At 35.0% G+C, this 23,581-nt stretch overlaps 1 protein-coding gene across 2 annotated transcripts in view; it reads left to right on the top strand.

Annotated features, from left to right (window-relative positions):
* Positions 1–23,581, top strand: part of sr (zinc finger domain-containing protein striped) — a 619,548-nt gene that overhangs the window by 341,643 nt on the left and 254,324 nt on the right. For both annotated transcript variants that reach the window (XM_081762151.1, XM_081762177.1), the window contains exon 3: positions 11,631–11,750. In XM_081762151.1, coding sequence (XP_081618277.1) covers positions 11,741–11,750 — 10 coding nt within the window. In that variant the 5' untranslated portion in view covers positions 11,631–11,740. The remainder of the gene's footprint in view (positions 1–11,630; positions 11,751–23,581) is intronic.

Below are 23,581 nucleotides of genomic sequence, written 5' to 3' on the forward strand. Positions count from 1 at the left end.
TAAGCTTTCCCTGAGACAAAGGAATGTATCCGTGCTATTTAGCGTCTCAAAAATTTGAACAAAGAGTCGCCAATAAATATGCACAGGAGACATGGTGCTAATATTGCCTATAGTTAATTCGCAATTATAATGTAAAATAAAAGGTGGGCTATGAACGTCGTTAGTCCTACTGGCGCAGCTTGTCGGTCGTCCCCAAAGTGTTAATGGGGTGTTCGTGTTCTGTATAGTTGTGCGTATGCTCTGAAGGAAAGGGAGGGGGAGAGTTCGTACATTTATGTTCAGTGGATGAATAGAAATATGAAATGGAAAACGAATGAGAAGGGATTAGAAAATAGTGGGAGAAAAAAGAACAAGTTTATAGATGCAATTGAAAAGAAGGAAAACACTGAATGGGACATTGGATGAGAAGGAACTATATCTCAAGGGAGTGCTAGAAGGTACAGTGGAAGGAAAAAGAGGGAAAGGTGAAAGAGAAAGCAGTTGATGGCCAGTATTAAAATGCTACGTGAAAACGAAGAGGTTAGCTGAAGACCGTGATGCGTGGAAGCTTTTCAGTTTGCGGCAAGTGACCTGCCAAGAATGACAGAATACCTTTGAAAGTAATGATTATGATGATCGAAGATAAAATGGGAAAACATAGAACAAAATAGTTTATTTTTTACGATTACAGTAACATAATAGAGTGGCGGATCTAGAAAGTAAAAACTATGGGGGGGGGGGCAGCCAGAATCCAGACTTTGATAATTACTATATCATAAATTTACAATTACAAAGTATTTAAATAATAGTTTCAATTATTTTTGTCACTCAAAAAACTAGGGGGCCTAGGCCCTGGATTAGATCGGTCACTGATCTAATATTTTGAGAACTCTTTAAACAAATGACGTCTGAGAAAAAGTAAAATGCTACGGTCATCCCTCAACACTCTGTATAAACATTTTAAAAGTAGGACTGTTACTCTCGAGCAGTTGAAGAACACAGATACAAAATAAAAAACAGGATGAAGAAAGAAAAAGCTAGTTCATCACATCACTATTCCAAATTTCTTAAACGAGTTTTCTCGTCTTCTGATTTTTCTTTCTTTTTTTAATGAATACTGAAATCACTGTAATCAAATGTATAGGGCGCGTCCAGTCTTGAAGAAACCTGTTGATTAAGTACAGAAGTTTTTCTTACAGTATTTTGAATCTTTTTTTGAATCATTCATGCTCCATACCGTATCTCTCACCTCAGGTTAATTTCTATAAGAAGACTTAATTACTTATTGTATCGCATATGGCTTTGCATTTCGTATTTTCTTTTTTTTCCCTTTCTTTTCTTTCTCAAACGTGAGACTTAAGTGCTTTTCAAAATATCTTTTTATTTAGTGCAACACGATTAATCCCACAAGGCCATTATAATTATTTCGTTATCTTTTGGCACGACTTAACACTTTATTGTAACCAAAACCCTTATGATGTTCATGATCCAAAGTACATATTATTATTATTATTATTATTATTATTATTATTATTATTATTATTATTATTATTATTATTATTATTATTATTATTATTATTATTATTATTATTATTACATGCAAACGTCTATTTTGGTTAAAATAGATTTATAAATATACAGTGTTCATTACAATATTAATTATTTCAATCCTAGACCTGAGTAGAACTCGCTCTACCTTCTTAGTACAAACAGAGGAAGGGCGGGTCTAGCTTGGGGGTTACTTATGAGTAGAGATGAAAGGGCTCGGAAAAAACCGGCTTTTTGGAAAAAACTCGGTTTTTTCTGCTTCGCTTTTTTGCTTGGGAAATTTTGGGCTTTTTCAAAATTCTGCTTTAAATTGATAAAGCAGACTTTGTTTCGCTTCTCTATAACACAAAAAGTCATTTAATTAGTGGTTGATGCTGATAATAACATAAAACCTCGAAAATAAACCGTTAATTTCGAAAAGACATTTACTTCAATTTTACTTCAACATATTTACATTATGAATTCCAAAGGATTAACCAATGTATATAATAAGAATTTTTTAACCTCCTATATACAAAAGTAAGCAGAGTTGGCAAGAACCATGGTTGTTTTTGAAAATGCCAAAAACCCGTTTTTTGGGGGATGTTTAAACCATTTTTTTTGGGGGGGGGGGGGTACACACAAAACCAGAATACACAATCAGTTTACAGATATTTCTGCGCGCCATGGATTCTCTTTAACAGGTCTTTCTTCGTACATAACATTTTATAAAAGTCCACACAAGTGTAATCGAAGTTTATTCTTGTGATTAAAACAGATCTTAAAGTTTCGACTGAGAGATTAGACTTCTCACTTGTCCAAATGTTATTCATGATGGAGAACACTCGTTCTGTCGGCGCGTTGGTTCCTGGCAAACACAGGAGAAACTCGACGAGCTTCATGAAATTTGAATAGGGTATTTCGTTACTTTTAAAGTGAGAGAAAATTTCCACCCAGCGCCCATCTGATGATGTGTTCCCTGACTTCCACTCGTCTAACTTCTCAAGTGTAACAATTTTTTTTATGTACACAAATTCATCATACAGTGCACATTCATCAATCTTGTGTGAATGCAGAAGAGTTTGTAGGAAGTTCACAGTCTTTTCTATTTCTTCCCACGTAAGAACAGATCTGAGGGTTACCCACTTGAAATTTTCCAAATTTTCTAAATGTTCAGTCCACTTGTTCAAATAATCTACTGCAGTTTGATAAAATACATGGACGTATTGGCGAAATTTATGAACTTCGGAATGAAGTCCCTCCTTCTCTAACTTATCAAGTATTCTTCTTACTGACGAGGAGAGAAAACAATCTTCAGACTTAGAAAGAAGGTTTACTTTCAAATTTTGTATTGCTTCAATAACTTCAAAAACAGTGACACACTGCCCTTCCACTCTTTCAATTGCAGCCTGAAAAGTAGATGCCTGGTTGTGAACAAAAAATAGCCATGCCTCGGACAAAGAGTTTTCGAAAAATAACTTCAAGATAAATGGACATTTATCTTGAGACTGAAAATACGACTTCAATGGCTCAAACATTTTCAGTAGTCGCTCCACAGCAGGAAGAAGTGCGAGCCATCTTGTTTTGCTGTATCCTAGGATATTGTGGTATTCCTGTTCGACAAATTGGCAGAATTCCTTTAAGTTTTCTACACGCACAGTGTATAAATAGAAATAAGAATATATTTTGGAAACGACGCACTCAATATCAACTGGAAGCATGTCAGCAGCAGTTCGAATAGTGTTATGAATAATGTGAGCTGAACATCCCACCCCGAATATATTATGGCCCAAGTTCTCTTGCAGTTTCTTGTACACGTTGTTAACTCCTTTCCTATAGACGCCTCCAAAATTACAATTGGTGTTATCAGCACACAGAGCAACAGTTTTCTCACCGGCGTGGACATTTTTCAAACACTTCATTAAATATGTACTCACAATTTCAGCTGTTTCCCCAGGTAATGATTTCACTTCTAATAGTTTTACCTGTATACCTTTTTCACTGTCAAAATATCTTAGTAGCACCGGGAAGATTTTAATGTTTTTGTGGTTTGATGCATCGGTCATGACCGAGATGAAGTTTGACTTTCGTATGTCTGATTCAAGTTCGGATGTAGCATATGGTGTTTAACACGTTCAACACAATTGCCTCGGTTTTAGTGCGAGCACAACTAAATTTTGGCTCAAACATACACTGGATTACTTTGGAAGTGCAGTCCATAGATTTGAAACTATGGTTATATTGTACAGTGTGATACGCGAACGACCCTTCTGTGGCAGCTAATTTGAGCTCATTTTCACCGAAACTTTCACTTCTAAAAAACGCTGTTATGGAGGAGCTGGACGCTTTAGAACTCACAGCACTTTTGTGTTTCAGACTATTCACATGATGTTTAATGTCTGACCGTCCTCCGTGACTAATATTAAATGTAGAGGAACATGTGTTACAGCGTACGTCAGAGTTAAAAACACACTTACGTTTTAGTGCTATCACTGACACGTCAAATAATTCGGCACTTATAAGATCCAGATAATATTGTCAACAAGCCCATCACATTGCTGGAGATGAAGGAACACAGCGAACGAAAAGTAGCGCGTTCACAGCACAAAGCTCCCAATGAAACTAAGCAATAAATTTCAATGGTAGTTCGTAGTTATTCTATTGATATTTTTCTCATTCCCATTGTTTGTTTTTGACATTTGATCCGACAACAATCAACAACACAGCAGCTTATCAACAAAGGAGACTTCACAACGGCACAGTTTCGTGATTGTTTAAATGCAAACAATATGTTTGACTTTGAAAAGCGGTTGTGTTATTGTTGTACGATTTCTTTGTAAGCTATAAAAGAAGAAGTTTTTAAAAAGAAAGCCTTTGAAGGATTATTTTCTAATTATTTACAATTTTTCAATACGAAGGGCACTTAACGTGTCTCAGTGAATGTTTAAAAATCGAGACATTCTTGCGTCCCGACTGCAGTCTCAAAAAAGTCGGGACAAGAGTTGAAAAGAAAGGACTGTCCCGGCTAAATCAGGACGTCTGGTAGCCTTAAGAAATATACAATTTGATCTCGTTTCGTATGTTTAGGCTTAACATCCTTACGTAATACCGAGGTTGTCAAGGAAAAGACTTTCGCTTAAAGTGACATCCGAACCGCTACTTCGTTTACGCATGAAAGAAGGATTGTGGTTCGACCGAGAATTGAACATGGGACACCTTGATTAAAAGGTGAAAGGGAAATAAAACTATTGCAGGTGGTTTGATATGTGGAAACGTCACCATAAAGTTCACACGATTCGCATTTTTCGTTCTTTTTATTTATTTATTTATTTTTTTGTTTAAACTAGTTATTTAAAAAAAAAGTTGGTGTAAACCAACCAACCCTAAAAGTAAACACTTCTTTTTAAAAAATACACAAATAACTAGCAAAATTGTATGTAGTATTTTTACTCCAGATATTCCATACCCTCTTTTTGAAACGCAATAAAATTAAAATAAAACATAAGAGAAATATTTAGATTTATATGATACACTTAAAGGCTGCACATCTAGAACTTTTGGTTCTGTATATTCTTGAAATTCTACAGTTAAGTTTTATATAACCACCATCACGGTTTACCCAATCCTCAAGTTTTCTTTATTTTTAACAAGAGGGATCCAACATATCATTACGGAACTCTCCGCCCCCCCCCCCCAAAAAAAAAGACTACGGAATATATTTAAGTTAAGCTAAATACAACTGCACAACAAACATGACTGAGTGGTTAGCTTTTGCGCTTCTATCGGGAAGTCAGGGATTCAACCCACCATCGACCATTCTGACAAAGTTTTTCTTCATTCCATCTGTGAATGTAGAAATAGTGCGTGTATTGTGAGTTGGCCGACTTCGTTCCTTATTGTTTTTAAATCGTTATTATTACTAATTACCAGCAGTGACGGTTTTGCGAAGGTTAGGGGGGCGGTCTTTTGGACTGAAGCTTGTTCCCCAAAGTTACGGAATGTCTGCAAAAAACGAAATATCTATTAGTTATACCTTTACTCATAAACTTTAAGCAAATAAAAATTACGAATGTTTAGAAAAACTAAACATTAGTAAGAAAAACCCTTCCCAAAATACTTTTCTAAATCCGCCACTGATTCTCAGTATAAAATGATCTTTAAGGTTGTATACGGAAGATTATTGCTAAACATATAAACGAAACGAAATATTAGTTATGCCTATACTCATAAACTTCAAGCACCCCCCAAATAAAATTAGGACTTTTTAGAAAACGAAACAATTAGAGAAACCCCTCCTAAAGTACTTTTCTAAACCCGCTACTGATTATTTTTATAAATTGGTATTCAAGGTTGTGTCTGGAAAATTATTGCTAAATCACTGCACAGCTACAGTTTAACAGAAATGTGAAAGTACGGTTTGACGGATATGTTGAAAACGTACCGTACGCTTTGACGGATATTTAGAAAAACGTAAGTTTAACTTCTGCGCTAGAAGCTAGAATACTAAGCTTTTAGAAATGAAACACGGATGGCAAATTAAAATGATCTAGAGAAGAAAAAAATGTCGATATAGCCTCTAAAATTTCCCTCAAATACTACATTCTTCATGTTAGCTTGAATTCGTAAAACATGTGCTCCATCCATCTTGATGGTGAATTTCAGAGCGAAATATCGCATTTAGATCATGGAATTCTCATCTAACTATAGAATATACTATAAGAAAGCTATTTAGATAGAAAAATCATGAAAATGAAAAAAGCCAAAATTTCCAAAATTCTCGTTTTTTTCCAAAAAAGGCGGCTTTTTATGTGAAAAAAAAAACATAGATTCAAAAAAAGCCGACTTTTTTGCATTTCTACTTATGAGTCTCTCAGATAACTTCCACGAATGGTGATCTCGGCAGCATTGCCAACAATATTTTGTCTAAGTCCCTACAACTAAGTTAAAATGTCCCTACTTTTAAGCGACAAGTTCCTACTGGATATATCAACTTAAATATTAATACTGAATGTATGATCATTTATTACAAATATCATTATGCATAACTTTACTACATAAAATTACGCAATATATACGCAGCAGAAATCCTTTATGCATGTTGATGTAGCCTTCCATTGTGTTTTCTCTAAAGACGTTGAAAGGCACACTTGTATTTAACATAGATGTGTTTCCTAGTACAACTGGGTTTGAATTCGAATCTCGTGAAATACAAGCAAACCTTTATAATACTTTGCTTGAGGAGAAATATGTGCTGATCCGTTATGTGAAAAGTTCTGAAGTGTCTCTCTTGTGCCTTCAGGAAGGAATATATAACTAAAAGTGAATTTAGAAGCTCTGCCTCAATTTTGTTACTCAAATTCTTAGTTTTAGTGTCACTCTTAGGTTACAGTCAACGATATTTTTCTTCCTTCTTATCGCAAGTTAGGTTGATTGGAAGCAGGATTGGTATTTCAGATGCAATTCAAGGATAGAGTGAATTACGGTGACATTGACTATCTAATTTTACCACTATGACGGTTAATTGCTCTTCCTTTTTTATTCTCTAAGTTTTGCTTAAGAAATCCATACGTTTCGTACCAATTTATGAAATCCGTCCCTACGTCCGTACCCCCAGCAAAAATATCTAAATGTCCCTGCGTTTAGGGACATGTTCCTACAATTGGCAACTCACTTTCTCAGTTGTGTACGAACTTATTCGGGTTTGGACCTTAAGAAACAAATATTATTTACTTGACATCTAGCGATGAAATTGTGAATATTTTGAGTGCCGAAGCTATTGGTCAGTTTTTGTTGTTTTACGGTATTTGGCCTAAGAACATACGACATGAATGTATTAAGATCTTTTAGTCTACTTTTCTTTTCTGTAATATATGAGTGAATATAAACGAACGATGAGCTAATATCGAATATTGCACCTGCTCCACATTGTCTTTTTGTTGTAATTTTATTTTCCATGTAAGTGAAAGAACATTTCTTTGGAAAATATTGTAGTAATTCTATCCAACAAAATACAAATAAATGTTGTATTCATCTGAAAATATAATGTTTAAAGATTTATTTGGCATGTAGCTCGCTTGCCTACCTTTCTGTACTGCTTTAATATACATAGTTCAAAATTGCACTAACCTCTGACATGAAGCTGGAATTATTTGCATAGATATATCTATATATATAAAAGAGAACGTACAAATCCTTTGTTCCCTCATCACGCTAATACGGCTGAACCAATTTCTTTTATTTTTGGGGGGTTATTAGGATTTGGACCCTAGATGGTTTTTATCATATCACTTTAATTTTTAATTACCAGTGTCTTGAGATAATTGACCATTCAAGTGTCCATAACGTACAAATCCTTTGTTAGTTCATCATAGGTATAAAAATAAACGTATTTATATGCAACCCGCATGACCGTGTCACTCGGCGGGTTAACATAAATGACAGGCGCTATAATGTTAACATTTACTGCAATTTGAAAGCGAAAAAGTAAAAATTATCTAAGTAACAAAGTTTATTGCGTTCCGGGGTGACCGCAGCGAAGCGGGGTGAACGCTGCTAGTATTTTATAAAAAGCACAAGAGCGAGTGTTAATTTTTTAAATATCAACTAGCTGAACCTGCGCCCTCTACACAGCACATCATTCACATATGAGCATTAATCTCCTTGTCATTCCGCACAACATCTGTACAGCTCACAGATGACGAGAAGAACCCTAGCAGAGTTGTGGGACGTAGGTATGGGCTCGCCCACTTTTGGCACTGGGGTTTCAAATGACACCACGGAATAGCACACAGATAACTTTACCCGGAGTAACAGACGACATCTAAGTATAGACCACACCTCAAAAACTGAAAATGGACTTGACCGTGTCGTTGACCTTTCCCCGCTTTCCCTGTTTTAGGGTTCTTCTCGTCGTTTGTGAGCTGTACATGTTCCTTTACAGACACAAGTGAAAGACTTCTTGATAAAAATCTGCAAGGGTATCTATCATGAAGCGGAGATATTTTCGATTATTTTTTCAATATATCGCACCGTTTGCAAGATTTGAGCCTACTTCCGGTTGGAGTTTCTAATTTATATATGATCATTGTTTTCTTTCTTCTTGCATACAGTATGTAATAAGCAAATACATTATACACACAGTTAATTATAATGTCAGTGATATATGGTGTTCATTGGGCAAAACACTCCAAACAATGAAGATTCAGCTTAGACTGGGGAAATGGTTATCCGTTTTCCATTATCATTTGGGCATGAAACAAACGTCTGAGAGATATAATACTCCCGTATAAAGTATGTGCTGTTGGGATGTATAACTCGTAGGATATGATGCTTTACTTTTTTAAAATATCAACACTTCCAGTGTACCCGTAAAGAATGTAATAAAGAAATAATGGCCAGTCTTTTTTAAAAATATATTCAATTAGAATTGGACAATCTACCCAAAATTTGCAATCGACCAGTCAAAACAGCATATTTCTAGATCCTATGGTTCCTGAGAACTTACTGTCGAAAGGATTGGCCACAAACATACAAACGTCCACAAACATATAGGGCCTTATGCAGAGTCGTTCAGAAGCGTGATTAGTACCATACTAAAGAGTTCGACTAACGTATGTTTCCTGCAGTAGTCAGGCCTTTACGTCAGCTAATCATACATCAAAACGACTCTGCATAAGGCCCATAAACTTTTCTAGCATTTTAATATATAGACTAGCTGAATCTGCGCTCTCTACACAGCGCATCATTCGCATATGAGCATAAATCTCCTTCTCATTCCTCACAACATATATACATGTCCCTTTACACACACGAGTGAAAGACGTCTGAATTTTTTAAAAATAATCGGCAAGGGGTATCATAAAGGGGAGATTTTTTCGATTATTTTTTCTCAATATCTCGCACCGTTTGCAAGAGTTGAGTCTACTTCCGGTTGGAGTTTCCAATTCATGTATGATCAGTGTTTTCTTTCTTCTTGCATGCAGTACGTAATAAGCAAATACATTACATATACAATTAATTATAATGTCAGTTATATATGGTGTTCATTGGGCAAAACACTCAAAAAGTAAAGATTTATCTTAAGACTCGAGAAATGGTTATCCTTCCTTTTTCACTATTATTTGGCCATGGAACAAACGCCTGAGACATATACAACCCCAATATACAACATTGTGGTGTTGGAATGTATAACGCATAGGATATGATGCTTTAGTTTTTTTTTAATTTCAACGCTTCCAACGTACCCTAAAAAAATGTAATAAAGAAATAATGACCATGCTTCTTTTTTAAATATTCAATTAGAACTGGACAATCTACGCAAGATTTCCAATTGATCAGTGAAAACGTCATCTTTCTAGAGCCTGTAGTTTTCGAGATCTCATTGTCGAAAGGATTGACCACAAACATATAAACATAGTTTTAAAGAACTCGGATGATGGAAACAACTCACATGCATTGATTTTAGAGAAGGCTTATTAAAATACAAAGGCTTTGAACAATAATTTTATATCATAAACTTTATGAAAAAGATATAGTTAACTAATTTAGACTATTTAAAGTACAAATACTTAAGATATTTGTCTCTGTTAAACGTGAAATCACACATAATCATAAATGAAAGATTTGAAAGCTAAAGTTATAGGTTGGAGCTCAGGCGCTTATAATTGCTATTGTAGCATTTTAATAGATAGATCATTCTAGCTCTGGATCTAATCTCTAGTTAAGTAAACAATCACAAGATAAAACTTAGACATATTTTGTTTGGCAGTTACATACTTTTTTTTTTTTACGAAATTGTAAGCAAAAATAAACTCTGCTAAAATACTGTAAAGAGAATTAGGCGAAACGTACATGTATTTCAATTTCTAGAAGTTTCAATTTCGTTCGGTAAATGTTACCTGCTGTAGGATGTATGCTATCATCTAACGGCGCAATGTGTAACTTCAAGTATTCTACAAGTAAACACCTTTGTTTCTATTGTAGAAAATGGATTATGGATATCCACCGTTAAATCAACCGTTACCCGTGAAGATGTTAACGGATTGACTCCATTAACGACCTCGGTTAAGAAGGCTTCCAGTAGAAGAAAAATATAATTCAAAAATTCGTTTTCGTTCAAGAGTTTTCATGTGGAGTAACGGACGGACGGACGTATTAACATTACAAAAATGAAATGAAATGAAATCTTTAAATTTTACGTCCCATGGTTATGGTGACTGGGTTAAAGGGGACGGTGATGATGAGAAATGAATGAAATGATGGAATGAAGAAAGTGGAAGGAAACGGGAGAACCCCGAGGAAACTCACGCACACGGTGTTTGTCAACTACAAAGTCCACTTGGCACGAGCTGGGATCGAACCAGAGACCCCATGTACCAGAGTTAAACCTCTACCATTGAGCCACCGCGGCCCCCTCTTAACATTACAACCTTATAAGATAAACTAGTGTGATCATAATCAAGATGCAGCTTTTACATGCGAGAATTCTATTCAGCAATTTGAGCAAAGCAAAAGAAAAATTGTCAGACTATTTCGGCAATAAAAGATTGCCTTCATCAGACATGATTACCATTTACTTAACTAAAATTTTAACTTACACAAGAGAATTCAAATTTGATATTGTACCTTGAGTTATATCGTGTATTGCGATCTTAATATTATGTAGAAAACTTTTAAACAAACAAACTTCTCCATTGCAATCAATGAGCTAAATATAAATAAACAAATAAAGATAACTCGGATATTCAATTCGATTAAAATAGAAACATCTAAATTATGTTCCTTTTTTGAAAATATAAAAGTAAATTTAATCCCTATAAAAACCTATATCTAAACATTCTCAAACACACATTGCATTTTCAGATTCACTTCCAAAATGTTACGATAACGTTGAAGAGTGTTATGTAATGTTTTTGAGTAATTTAGAAGAGGTATCGTTCGTTAACTCTATACGTAGAACTTCTGTTATTATTGTACCTGAGTGTTTCTGAAAAAAGACTCTCTCTCTCTCTCTCTCTCTCTATATATATATATATATATATATATATATATATATATATATATATATATATATACTTTTTCTTACATAAGATTCTGTCTACTTGTTTCTTTCTGTGTCTTTCCAGCCCGCTGGAGCGTTGATTTAAAGAGGCGTTGTTGCTGGAAGCTGTGCGCTGTGCCCTCGGACCAGCCTGTGGATGATGGAAGCTGGGGATGGAGGATGAAAGAAGAGTAAATGGCGCCCAGTAAGTACCAGGGACTGGGGGGAGGAAACAAATTACGTAACTTGATATATATATATATATATATATATATATATATATATATATATATATATATAAAGAGGTTTATTTAAGATTTTTTTCTGCGGATCGCGCATTGCTAAACAAATTTAAATTTGTATAGCAAATTATAAGTTTTGTATCGCATTTTTGGCAGTGTAGGAAAATGTTGTTATATTTTACAGATTTATGTTGATAGGTAAATTTTAAAAAAATCGTGAGAGAGAATAAATGGAGAATGAGAATAAATATTTTAAGAAAGAACAATAATTTTTTTTATTTTATAAAAAAAAATGGTAGCGTAGGTAAAGGACTGACGAGTTTAAGCTCATGAATTTTCTTCCCCACTATTAGTTTTTTTTTTTTTTTTTTCATTTCTTGCTCTAAGTACAGTACCTAAAATTTAAAAAGAAAAAACCCGGTTTAATGTCCAAATGATTTCAACTTCAATGGAATTCAAAGCCAAAGTGAAGGAGAGAGAAATTTCATTTACCTTAAGTACTTGATCCATAATACAGTCGCGAAACGTAGACCTAAAGTTCATTTTCCATGTTTTCGGCAGTCTATGACTCCGAAAGGAAGCATTTGTGCACGAAAGTTAGTCTATACTTTTTCTCTTTATTTTGGTGTCAGGAATCACCTCCCAAACGTTGACGGTGTTGTTGTGAAACACCCTGTATTTTATAGAGTAATACGTAATAGGGTAATAAATTTCATAAAATTTCAGTCCTGGGAGAGAAAGTTAAAGGACCTTGCTTATGTTTTTTCCAAACTATGTTTAAGATTCTCAGCCATAGTTGGTGTGCGGTACGACATTCACTTAAATTTAATTTTAATAGTTTTAGAAAGGGGGGGGGGCTATGTTTAATTTAAGAGAACCATAAGGGTGACGGAAGTAATGGGGCATATACAGAAATATAAGCCGTATACTTATATAATATAATTTAGTGCAACGTATAATCACTTTAAATTTACGAAGGAACTTGCTTATACGGGGATGAGTATACGCTATATTTTTAAATATGATCCAGCATATACCTTCCAAAAATTCTAGCATTACATCACTGAGGGAGATGCTTAGGTGCACTTGTGTTTCGGGGACTACAGGTTGAGAAACGGTGGGCTACATGACCGACACGTGTTGAACACAATTCATAGTTCCTGTTTCTACTACAGTGGGCCCTCTGTGTCACAAAATTAATCCATTCTTTAACACTGTTCGTGAACCAAAATTATTTTACCCATTAAAATTAATTCAAATACTAATACTAAAATTAATCCGTCCTAGCTACAGAAATATGGTACTGTAAGCATTTCTTACATTTGTAAGTGCTTTTCGGTAATGAAGAATGTAGAATGAAAATGGCTTATCTGTTTTAAAGACAAACAAGTAATAATAATAAATTAAACATGTCAATACCACTCATTCTAGCTTTGGAACTTCTTGTATAAACTAAAAGACAAATTCTGACAATTGCATATGTATTGCAATTAACAATTTGCATATGTATTAATTAAAAATTGTTAAAAAGGAAAGTACGAATATGATTGGTTTATGGAATGACCTCCTCTCATTTTAAGAAGTATATAAGCTGTAATCTTAGAAATTGTATTTCATAATGTGTCTGATGAAGGCAAAGTTCATTTGCCGAAACTGTAACACTATTATTTATTAGTTAATATATGGTTTGGTCAGAATTTGTATTTTAATTTAAACATGTCACTATGAGGTCTAAAAAAATAATAAGTGCTACCAAAAAGAAAAGAACAAAAGAATTGTTTTTAAGATAGTGCTGTGACAGATAATCTTTATGACAACCACACAGAAGCCTGCTAGGTGAGTAGAATTGTGGATACAGACGTGTGTGTGTGTGCTTTCGTAACCCCGAAATATTGTTCGTAAGCTTCGAGAATAATTGTTCACAAAACTCGTTCGCAAACCATTTTCTTTGTTAACCAAAAAGTTCGTGAACAACTGGTGCACTGTTATACATTATATTCTGCCTGGCGATGGATGTGTTGATTCCTAATTACAGATAACTGTGTTAGGCTACTAGCGAAATAAACCGACAGAAAGTAATGTTTTGTAATTAACAGGTTTAGAGGCAAAACGAAGTACTAGCCAAATTGAATAAAAAAAATTCTGCAAACATCTATCTACCTATGGATCACCTGAAGTGGTCCAAAAATGGTGAAAATGGTTGCTCAACCATCTACCAAAATTATAAAAATTTTAGTATGATGAGCTGTGTATGAGAAGGTCAATAACATCATTCACGTTTTCCTATGTGCAAGTGGTCCTAAATGGTGGCCATTTTTGTTGTCGGTGGAGTGCCAATTTTTGCATTTGCAAGCGTTTACGAAAATTACAGTTACTCAGGACACCGAATCAGACGAACACCAAACAAAAACGAATGTTTAGAGGAGAGACTAAGGTACACGGGGAATATAAACTTTTGCGTCTAAATAAATATGCAGGGTTGCAAACCAATACATTAAATCGCCAGAAAAACTACAGAAAATTACACTTTTAAGATGACTGTAGTTTGGAATGGCGGGGGGGGGGGGGTTCATAAGTTTTGTGCTGATTACTATTGTATGTAAAGAGTCTCCAGAAATATGCACGGCTATCATATTACTGGCACCGTAGATTTATGGGGTCCAAAAGTTGAAGTTTGTGATTTTGATGCCATTTTTGGAGCGTAATATCTCAGAGTGCTAAAAACTGCTGCTTATACCACAGAGTAATTCTCTAAGTGAATAAAGTATTGCAAAAAAAAATCATGACTGATATTACATAGATAAAAAAAATAAGAACATGGTAAAAACACGAAGAAAGCACTTACGTGACGATGGTCATAGCCCGGAAAAATTTAAATGTTTGGATTATGTTTCATTCTAGATCTCAAAAACTATGCATGGTGCACTAATTAGGCACGCTTTTGTTTGTGTCCAGTTGTGCAAAAGCTTGTGAATGGTGTTTGTTCCATCCTTTTAGCTCCATGATCATTGTCAGGTCTATATAGTAAGGGGTTAGCTCCCCCTTACTCCCACGACACCCATCGTCGAACTGGACCGCGGTATTAAGGCACTTCATGTATCATTACAGTGACATTGAAATCCAATCCCAGTTACGGAAGTTAATATGTTCAAAAGGTTGCGTTACATCTATCCTAACTGACAAAATAAAGTTGTACTTTCGGTTGACGTGGAAAGTTGAAATTTAGCAAGATTGTAGCTTTCAAGTACTAACCCACAGGAAAATTGCCAAAAGTCAATATTTTTATTTTTTTTAGGGGGTCAAAGGGGGGGATGAGGAAATTCCCTACGTTACTTAAATGAGCCCTTTTTTGGACTTACAATCTCTTATTTTAGGTACTTAGAATTGGAATAAAAAATTGAAATTCGATATGCTTGTATGTTTTCGTTAGCGTTACTTAAGTAAATCACCAAAAGTAAAAAAGTTCAACCGTAAGGAGGTTTTATGTGGGAACTGAAAAGTTTTCCCAATGTTATTTATATGGGACATCTTCTACACCCCAAAATATTTAGACACTTCCGGCAGGATTAGAATGATGAAATTTGGGATGATTGTAGACTTCCGGGACTAACTCACAGGAAAATTGCTAAAAGTTAATATTTTTAGTTTTTAAGGTATTTATCGGGGGGATGAAGTAATTCCCATGCTATTTAAATGGGTGTTTTCTTGTGATACAAAATCTTATCTTTTAGATAATTGAAATATGAAAAGGAACTTGAAATTTAGTAGAATTGTAGATTTTAGAGGTTCGAGGCCGTAGGCCGAGCAAACGCGGGAGTCTGGGGGCGAAGTCCCCAGCTAGCCAAAGACTAGTCTATCCTATATAACGAAAGTTTGTGAACATATTAACTTCCGTAACTGTGATTGGATTTCAATGATACTTTGCTGATACATTAAGTGCCTTAATACTGCAGTCCAGTTCGACGATGGGCGTTATGGGTGCAAGAGGGACCTAACCCCCTTACTATATAGACGTGGCAATGAATATGGAGCTAGAAAGATGAAACAAACGTCACTCGCAAGCTTTTACACAACTAAACACAAATAAAAGCGTGCTTAATTGCTGCACCATGTATAGTTTTTTGAGATCTAGCATGAAACATATACAAGCATTTAATTTTTCCGGGCTAATACCATCGTCACAGACGTACTTTCTTCCGTTTTTACCATGTCCTCACTATTTTCTCCGTATAATATCAGTCATTTTTTTGCAATAGTTTATTCACATACAGAATTACTTTGTGGCATAAGCAGCAATTTTTAGCACTTTGCCCTCCTGAGATATTACGCCCCAAAAATGGCATCAAAATCACAAACTTCAACTTTTGGACCCCCATAAATCTACGGTGCCAGTAGTAGCATAGCTGTAAATATTTCTGCAGACTCTTTACATACAATAATATTCAGCACAAAACTTATGAACCCCCACTTTATGCCATTCAAAAATACAGTCATTTTAAAAGTGTATTTTTTCTAGTTTTTCTGGTGATTTAATGTATTAGTTTGCAACCCTGCATACTTATTTAGACGCAAAAGTTTATATTCCCCGTGTACCTCAGTCTCTCCTCTAAACATTCCTTTTTGTTTGGTGTTCGTCTAATTCGTATGTCCTGAGTAGCTGTAATTTTCGTAAACGCTTGCAAATGCAAAAATTGGCACTCCACCATTCAGGAACACTTGCACATACGACAACGTGAATGATGTTATTGACCTTCTCATACAGAAGGTTCACCACACTCATTTTTTATATATATATATATAATTTTCGGAGATGATTGAGCAATCACCTCTGGACCACTTCGTATGGATTGACCCCTATAAGATAAAGTGCAGTTTTGACATTTTTTAAAATTGCAAATCAAGATTATTTCAAAATACGCAATATTGTGGCAAACTGCTATTATAGTTCATACAGTTATTGTCTTTTCAATTATTATCATAGTGCAAAAACTGGAAACGATCCTCCTAAACCATCAGATATCCTTCATTCAAAACATAAAAAAAAAATCGACATCTATAATAAATAAGGTTTGCAATGTCACTTATCCAAGTCTCATCAATTCTATGCAGACCAACTTCTTTCTACCGATTTTTAATCGCACAGATTCGCCTGTTTCTATGAACTAAGCAACTAAGTTTGTTCTTGGGTTTATACTCTGATTTCCATATAAGGTCATTGCGTTAACACCGATTTCATCCGTTTGGTGCAAAGTCACAACAAACATAAAGGTCTTGTCTGTCAAACAGTTGTCAATTGAGAAGAAGTGAACTAAAACCGTTTCCAGCGGAGATAATTATAAGTGGAACTAAAGGATTTTTTTTTTTTTTTTTTTTTTGAGCGGAAAGGATTATAAGTGAAAATAAATGAATTTTTTCCAGCGGAGAGGATTATAAGTGAAAAGAAAAGTTTTTTTTTCCAGTGGAAAGGATTATAATTAAAGAGAAATTAAATGAAAACATTTCCAGCAGAGAGAATTTTAAGTGAAAAGGAGCGAACTAAAAACATTTCCAGCTTAGAGGATTGTAAGTGTAAAGAGGCGAAATGAAAATATTTCCAGCGGAGAGGATTACAAGTGAAAGAAGCGAACTGAAAAGATGCGAACTAAAAACATTTCCAGCGGAGAGGATTACAAGTGAAAGAAGCGAACTGAAAACGTTTCCAACGGAGAGGATTGTAAGTGTAAAGAAGCGAACTAAAAACATTTCCAGCGGAGAGGATTATGAGAGTAAAGTAGCAAATTAAAAACGTTTTTCCAGCTGAGAAACTATAACTGAAGAGAAGCGAACTAAAAAATGTTTCCAGTGGAGAGGGTTATAAGTGAAAAGAGAATAACTAGAAACGTTTCCAGTGGAGAGGATTGTAAGTGAAGAGACCAATATTATTTAATTTCATGTCATTTGAGAAATCTTTAATTTCAGATCATTGATGATAACAATCGAGAACCCAATGTGGTAAATGGCCACCAGATCGAGCTAGGGCGAGCCTTATCGAGGTTATCGTGAACAAGCTTGAGCTAGCGCGAGTTGAGCTAGTATGGACCTCATTGAGTTTAGTGAACACGAGGATAGTAATCTGAGCCCGCACGAGCCTGAATGGAGACTGATTGCAAAATAGCCATCTGTCCATAAATTACCGTACTTACTAAATGCCAGACACTAAGAAACGTGTGAAACCCTTGGTTGCATAAGTTGAATCTGCCTGCAAGCTAAAAGAAAATATAATTACAATTAATTATCGAGTGGAAGAAAAGATTATGGGTTGTGAAGTGATATCCGTTCGCTAATTGCAATTTACTAGCAAAGTCGTACAATGTAATGTTTTCGTGTTTAGTTCCATCTTTGCATAATGTTTTCGTGTTTAGTGTCATCTCTGCATGTTCTCTTCTGTGGTGAATATTTTCTTTCTCATAATTTTAATTCTCATTACCCGCTGCACATGACCTACCATAAGGTAAATTTTGTTGAAAAAGCTTCTCCCTTTTTTCTAAGTGTCATTGTCCGTCCAACCTTTGTTAACTGACCTATTCCACGTGTTTTCTATTGTCCATGCGTGAAACGGATCTCGTTCTCCTAACGCACAGAAAAACAGGTTAACAAAAACAAAAACCTTTTTAAGTGCATATTAGTATATATATATATATATATATATATATATATATATATATATATATATATATATATATATATATATTGTTGTACTATTTCATTATTTCACAGGATGCTCGGTTGAGAACGAATGAAATTACTTGCGTGTGAAGCTCATTTATTTTATTTTTTGTTTCTTTCTTTTATTTTTCGACAAGATAGAACAAGAAGTCTTTCTTCCATTTCTTTAGCTTGACATAAAGAAAAAATAAAGTTGCAAAACAATATTATGTATTTTTTTCTTCCTTAAAAACAGATTATAAAGTTGTAAGATCGTGAGAAAACGACACCAAAGTAACATCTAGTCTAGACAACTCTCCTGCTAGCTACGAAAAAAGAGGACGCTAGAGTTGATGAAAGTTGTTTTTAATATATAAAACAAGTATCAGAGTCACATGTACACCACGTGAAGAAGTATGATTAGAATATTGAAAGTAACTGAATGGTATGCAGTTTACATGACTTTCAGGTACAGTTGGATTGATACTACCAAGGTGCATTTCATCTATAATAAATTAATAACTCGGGAATATATTGGGGGGCGCGGTGGCTCAGTGGTAGAGCGTTCATCTCCGGTGCTTGGGTCCCTGGTTCGATCCCAACTCGCGCCATGTGGACTTTGTGGTGGACAAACACCGTCTTCGTGGGTTTTCTCGGGGTTCTCCCGTTTCCTCCCACTTACTTAATTCCACCATTTCACTCATCTCTCATCATCACCGTCTCCTTTAGCCTAACCGGCATAACCGTGGGACGTAAAACTTAAGATTTCATTTCATTTCATTTTCGGGAATATATTGGCTACCAGCTATATGTTCAGATCATCTGAATGGATCACCTCTACCAACGAACTCGATTCCTAAGTTTTAACCTTCTGCATCGTATTCAACATTGATGGTGATGCATAGAGTAGTTTTTGAGAAATTTTTGTCTCCCAGATTGGTCTACATGACGGACAGGGTAGACCAATCTCCTTAAAATTAGTGATCATAGATGAGGAGTGATCAAATGAATCATATTCGGCTCTCCTACTATAGTAGAAACAGTTGATGAAAAGAGATTTATTGTTATAGTGATATTTAGTCTTCTTTATACTTATAACATCACTGTAGAGCCATAGTGAAACGTTTACTGTCTGCAAGAATAAGGCTTCAACCATGACATTTACCATCTCAAATCCTTCCAAGCAGAATCCCAGTTTCCGAGTGCAGAGGGGTGTCAACCGGTTGAGATGTTCCGTCGGGTGAAGGACGTCTATGGAGATGCCGACTGTCGTGGATTGGGCACAATGTTTTGCATTGGTCAAACAACAATAAGTTCAAGACTCAAGTGTAAGCTGGCAAAGCCCATGGGTTTCCGTGATTTTTGACTGCAGAGAACCATTCCTGGTTGATTTTAAGCCTCCAGGAAAGTCTATCAATGACACACGTTACTGTGCTACGTTGGCCTGTCTTCGGGAGGCCATCAAATGCAAACGACATTGAATACTATCTTCATATGGTATCGTGTTACGATAAACCCCGTCCTCATGTTGCAGGACTTGTTCCGACGGTTCAAATGGGTGATGTTGAGTCACCCACAGTACATCCTGGACCTGACACTCTGCGATTTTCACATGTTCAGATCACTGAAAAAGGCACTAAAGGGTCATCGGTTCCAGGGTGATTCTGAGTTCACTGCACAGCCAGTGAGTGGTTCGCCCAACAATTGACTGATTTCTACCTGCACAGAATCCGTCTCGGCTGGTGGTACAGTAGAACAAGTAGTACAGTACAGGCCTGAACGCCTGTGAGCGCTTTTTCTCAACTGCAAATACCAATACTCATGTTCACATGTTTCTCCTGCACACATTTCATAACAACACACTGATAGTGCATATATGGGCTCCCAACGGATTTCATTTGAATCTTCTCTCTTTACATAATTCTAATTAATTAAATTTGTGCACATTAAGAACCAGATCTGACACAAATATTAAATGCTTATAACGATGCACAACTGTCATCAAGATGGGTGATTTCGTGTCAATTCCATACGCCAGCGTTTCCCAAACTTTTTCAACTTGCGGCACACTACGCGTGTTACTTGGATTCTCGCGGCACACTTATAGATATTATTATTTCTAATATAAAACACAGTGATTTTTTCTGTGATTATTGATCTCCTTCTCACAGAGAAGAAAGCTTGATCACTGGTTTTCCCCTGTCGTAAATCATTATACTTATTTTTTATTCTAATTTAAAATAGAAAACAATTGCAATGAAATATTGGACTCAGGTTTTTAAAAATACGCTATCTTTTTAAAAACTGTATCCAACCTTTTACTAAGAAGGAAGATCACTAAATAACGAACGAAGAAACAAATCTCTTTTACTTTTAAAACACAAATGTAGGTAATTTGTCGAAAGGATTGAATGATATTTTAAATTTTCAAGTTACGAAATAGTCTGCAACAATAAAGAAGCAATAATGGTCATAATAATGACAACAAATACTTTTTTCAACATTAGAAATGTACAGAACAGTAACACGGTATTAAACTTAAAATTATAGATTCATAGTAGAGGTTCATAGTAATGTGAAATACAAATATATATTTTTCCCTACGTTTTACAATTTGATTGCTATAAAATTAATAATTTTGTTTCGATTCCTCGCGGCACACCAGCGACCCATTCACGGCACAGCAGTGTGCCGCGGCACACCGGTTGGGAAACGCTGCCATACGCTGACAAGTTGTTGGGTGGTTAAGTCCATAATCCTTAATTACAAATACAATAAATATCTCGATTTCATATTAGCAAAGAACTACAATGTTATGTTTCAACTTTGAGTAATATTGACAATTAGTTATTGGAAAACCAAATTTTTAAAAAAAAGTTTCTAGCAGTTCTCTCTAAATACCGCGGGCAGGCGTTCGACCAATCGGAGATAAGAATTTGTTCAGATTTTCCAATTTCGACCAATCAGAATCAAGCACTTGCTTACATCTTTCATGTGTCCTTTGCCATGTACCTTAGTAATTATCGTTTCACATCTGTGCAAATTATCCCGATGTGCTGTGAGAAAGATTGTCGGAATTATGGTCTAAATGTTTCTATTTTCAAATTTCTGATTGTAATAAATTGATGTCCTACAGTAATTTGACTTCAAACCGTAACTCTGGGTTCATATTAATAGTACAAGATTTGAATGTAGTAAAGATTAATATTATATAATATAAAGTGTAACTACTCATTCTTCTGTGATTGATTTTGTGCTCTTGCGCAAGACTAGTTCTTTTCGGGTAAAAGCCACGCCAACCTTCTTCTTTTTAGGTAAGACCACGAAATTCATGAACGGACAAAAGCCATGGAGCCGTATCAAATATTAAAAAAAAGAGACATCCCACATCTGATTCGTGCAAAAAAATATAGACACCTATTTGTTACTCTGTTCAACTTCCAGTATCTGCTGTAATAAGTCAATGTCCAGGAAGTAATTTGGATTTTTTTTTTTAATAGTGAAATGTATGCTTGGTTTTCGTGGCTTGGAACATGCTAACAGATGTATTGCAGTGTTTATAATGTAATTGAATCCCAGAAAAACCAAAGACACTATTGCAGGAATTTGCCGTTTAACTTTTCATTAGCATAGCTAATAAAATTTGTAGTGGCTTTATGACTTTTTTTTTTTTTTTTTACTGGTAATCTGGTATTTCCAAATAATTGATCTATGGGAAAATGTGTTAAATATTCACAACACTAATGGAAAGTATTTGTGACGAAAATTCTTTTCGAGTCGAGAACTAACTGAGACGAGAAATTCCTCGGCTCGTAGGCGACACTAGAAGTAAAACCAAGAGTTTTTTAATATATAAAAAGCAATGGGTTGGAAAAACAAGATGGCGTTGATGTATTCATATTTAAATTATACACTGTTTTGTTCCTTTTCTTTCTTCAAATACTTAATTATTTATTCAATATCATCTGAATCATTATTTTTATGCATATGAGAAAAGTGCAATATTTTAAAAACCGTAAAATGTTAAAGCAACGGAATTGAACGATTCGAAGACCAAAATGGAAACGAACGTCAATCGGTTTTCTTTAGGTCAAATTTGCCCTAATTAGATATCAATGCCAGTTTCCAGCTGCCCTTCTTAATTATATCAGGATGAAACAAAATTCGTGTTAAAAATATTTCTGGTTAAATCGCAGATTTGTTTCGTTGCAACATACATATACTATATGTTGCATTTTCTTTTAATAAATCAGGAACTTTTAGGAGCTTCGGAGAATGTATCTAGGATCAAAAGTTTCAAAAATTGTCATCGTAAGGTATATACAATTTTTTCTGGTTTTCAAGGTACTTGTTAATGCAAGTTTGATTTCTTTGGAGTTACGTAAATAATCATTCAATCATCCTTACGTTTCTCCTTTTAAAATTTTCGAAAGCATTGAAAGACATTATCGCTTATTTTTAATGAGGGGTTTACGTGCCGTGTTTTATCTCCTTAATTTTGGGAGGTTGTGAGATATTCTATTCTTGGCAACAAAAATAAATTAATAATGCATACATACTTACCTACACTGAGAAAAATCCATTATCTGAACAGCGGTATATTGTATAAATATACGGAATACATATATTTATTACGGAAATCTGTACGGAGCATACGTTATCCATATGCTACATACATACTGCCTTTTTTCCCCGCTTAGATGTTTCATCATGCTGGTGCACGATGTCTGATATCTAACAGTCTTCTGTATATTACATACGTATACGTATGTTACATACATCAGCTATATGTTATACGTCCATCTGTATGTGAGACCCTTACCGCCAATATAAATTCTTGTTTTCATGTAGTAAGTAGGTGTAGATGGACACTTATACGAAAAGTACGTATAAAACATGCGTTTCCCGTTATACATTTGCTGCAGAATTTTACATATAGTCGTACGTTAAATCCAAAAACTGCAGGATTTACGCATGTAACCTACGTTTTTACGTACGGCACATGCGTTTTTTCCTCTGTGTACATATATACATAAACTCCCTCTACTTCGGATATTATTTAGTGAAAGTAAAATAATAAGAACCTAGCTCGTTCTAAGTGTTATGATTA

The sequence above is a fragment of the Thermobia domestica genome, chromosome 1 (genome assembly GCF_964235325.1).
Source record: "Thermobia domestica chromosome 1, izTheDome1.hap1.1, whole genome shotgun sequence".
NCBI lineage: Eukaryota > Metazoa > Arthropoda > Insecta > Zygentoma > Lepismatidae > Thermobia > Thermobia domestica.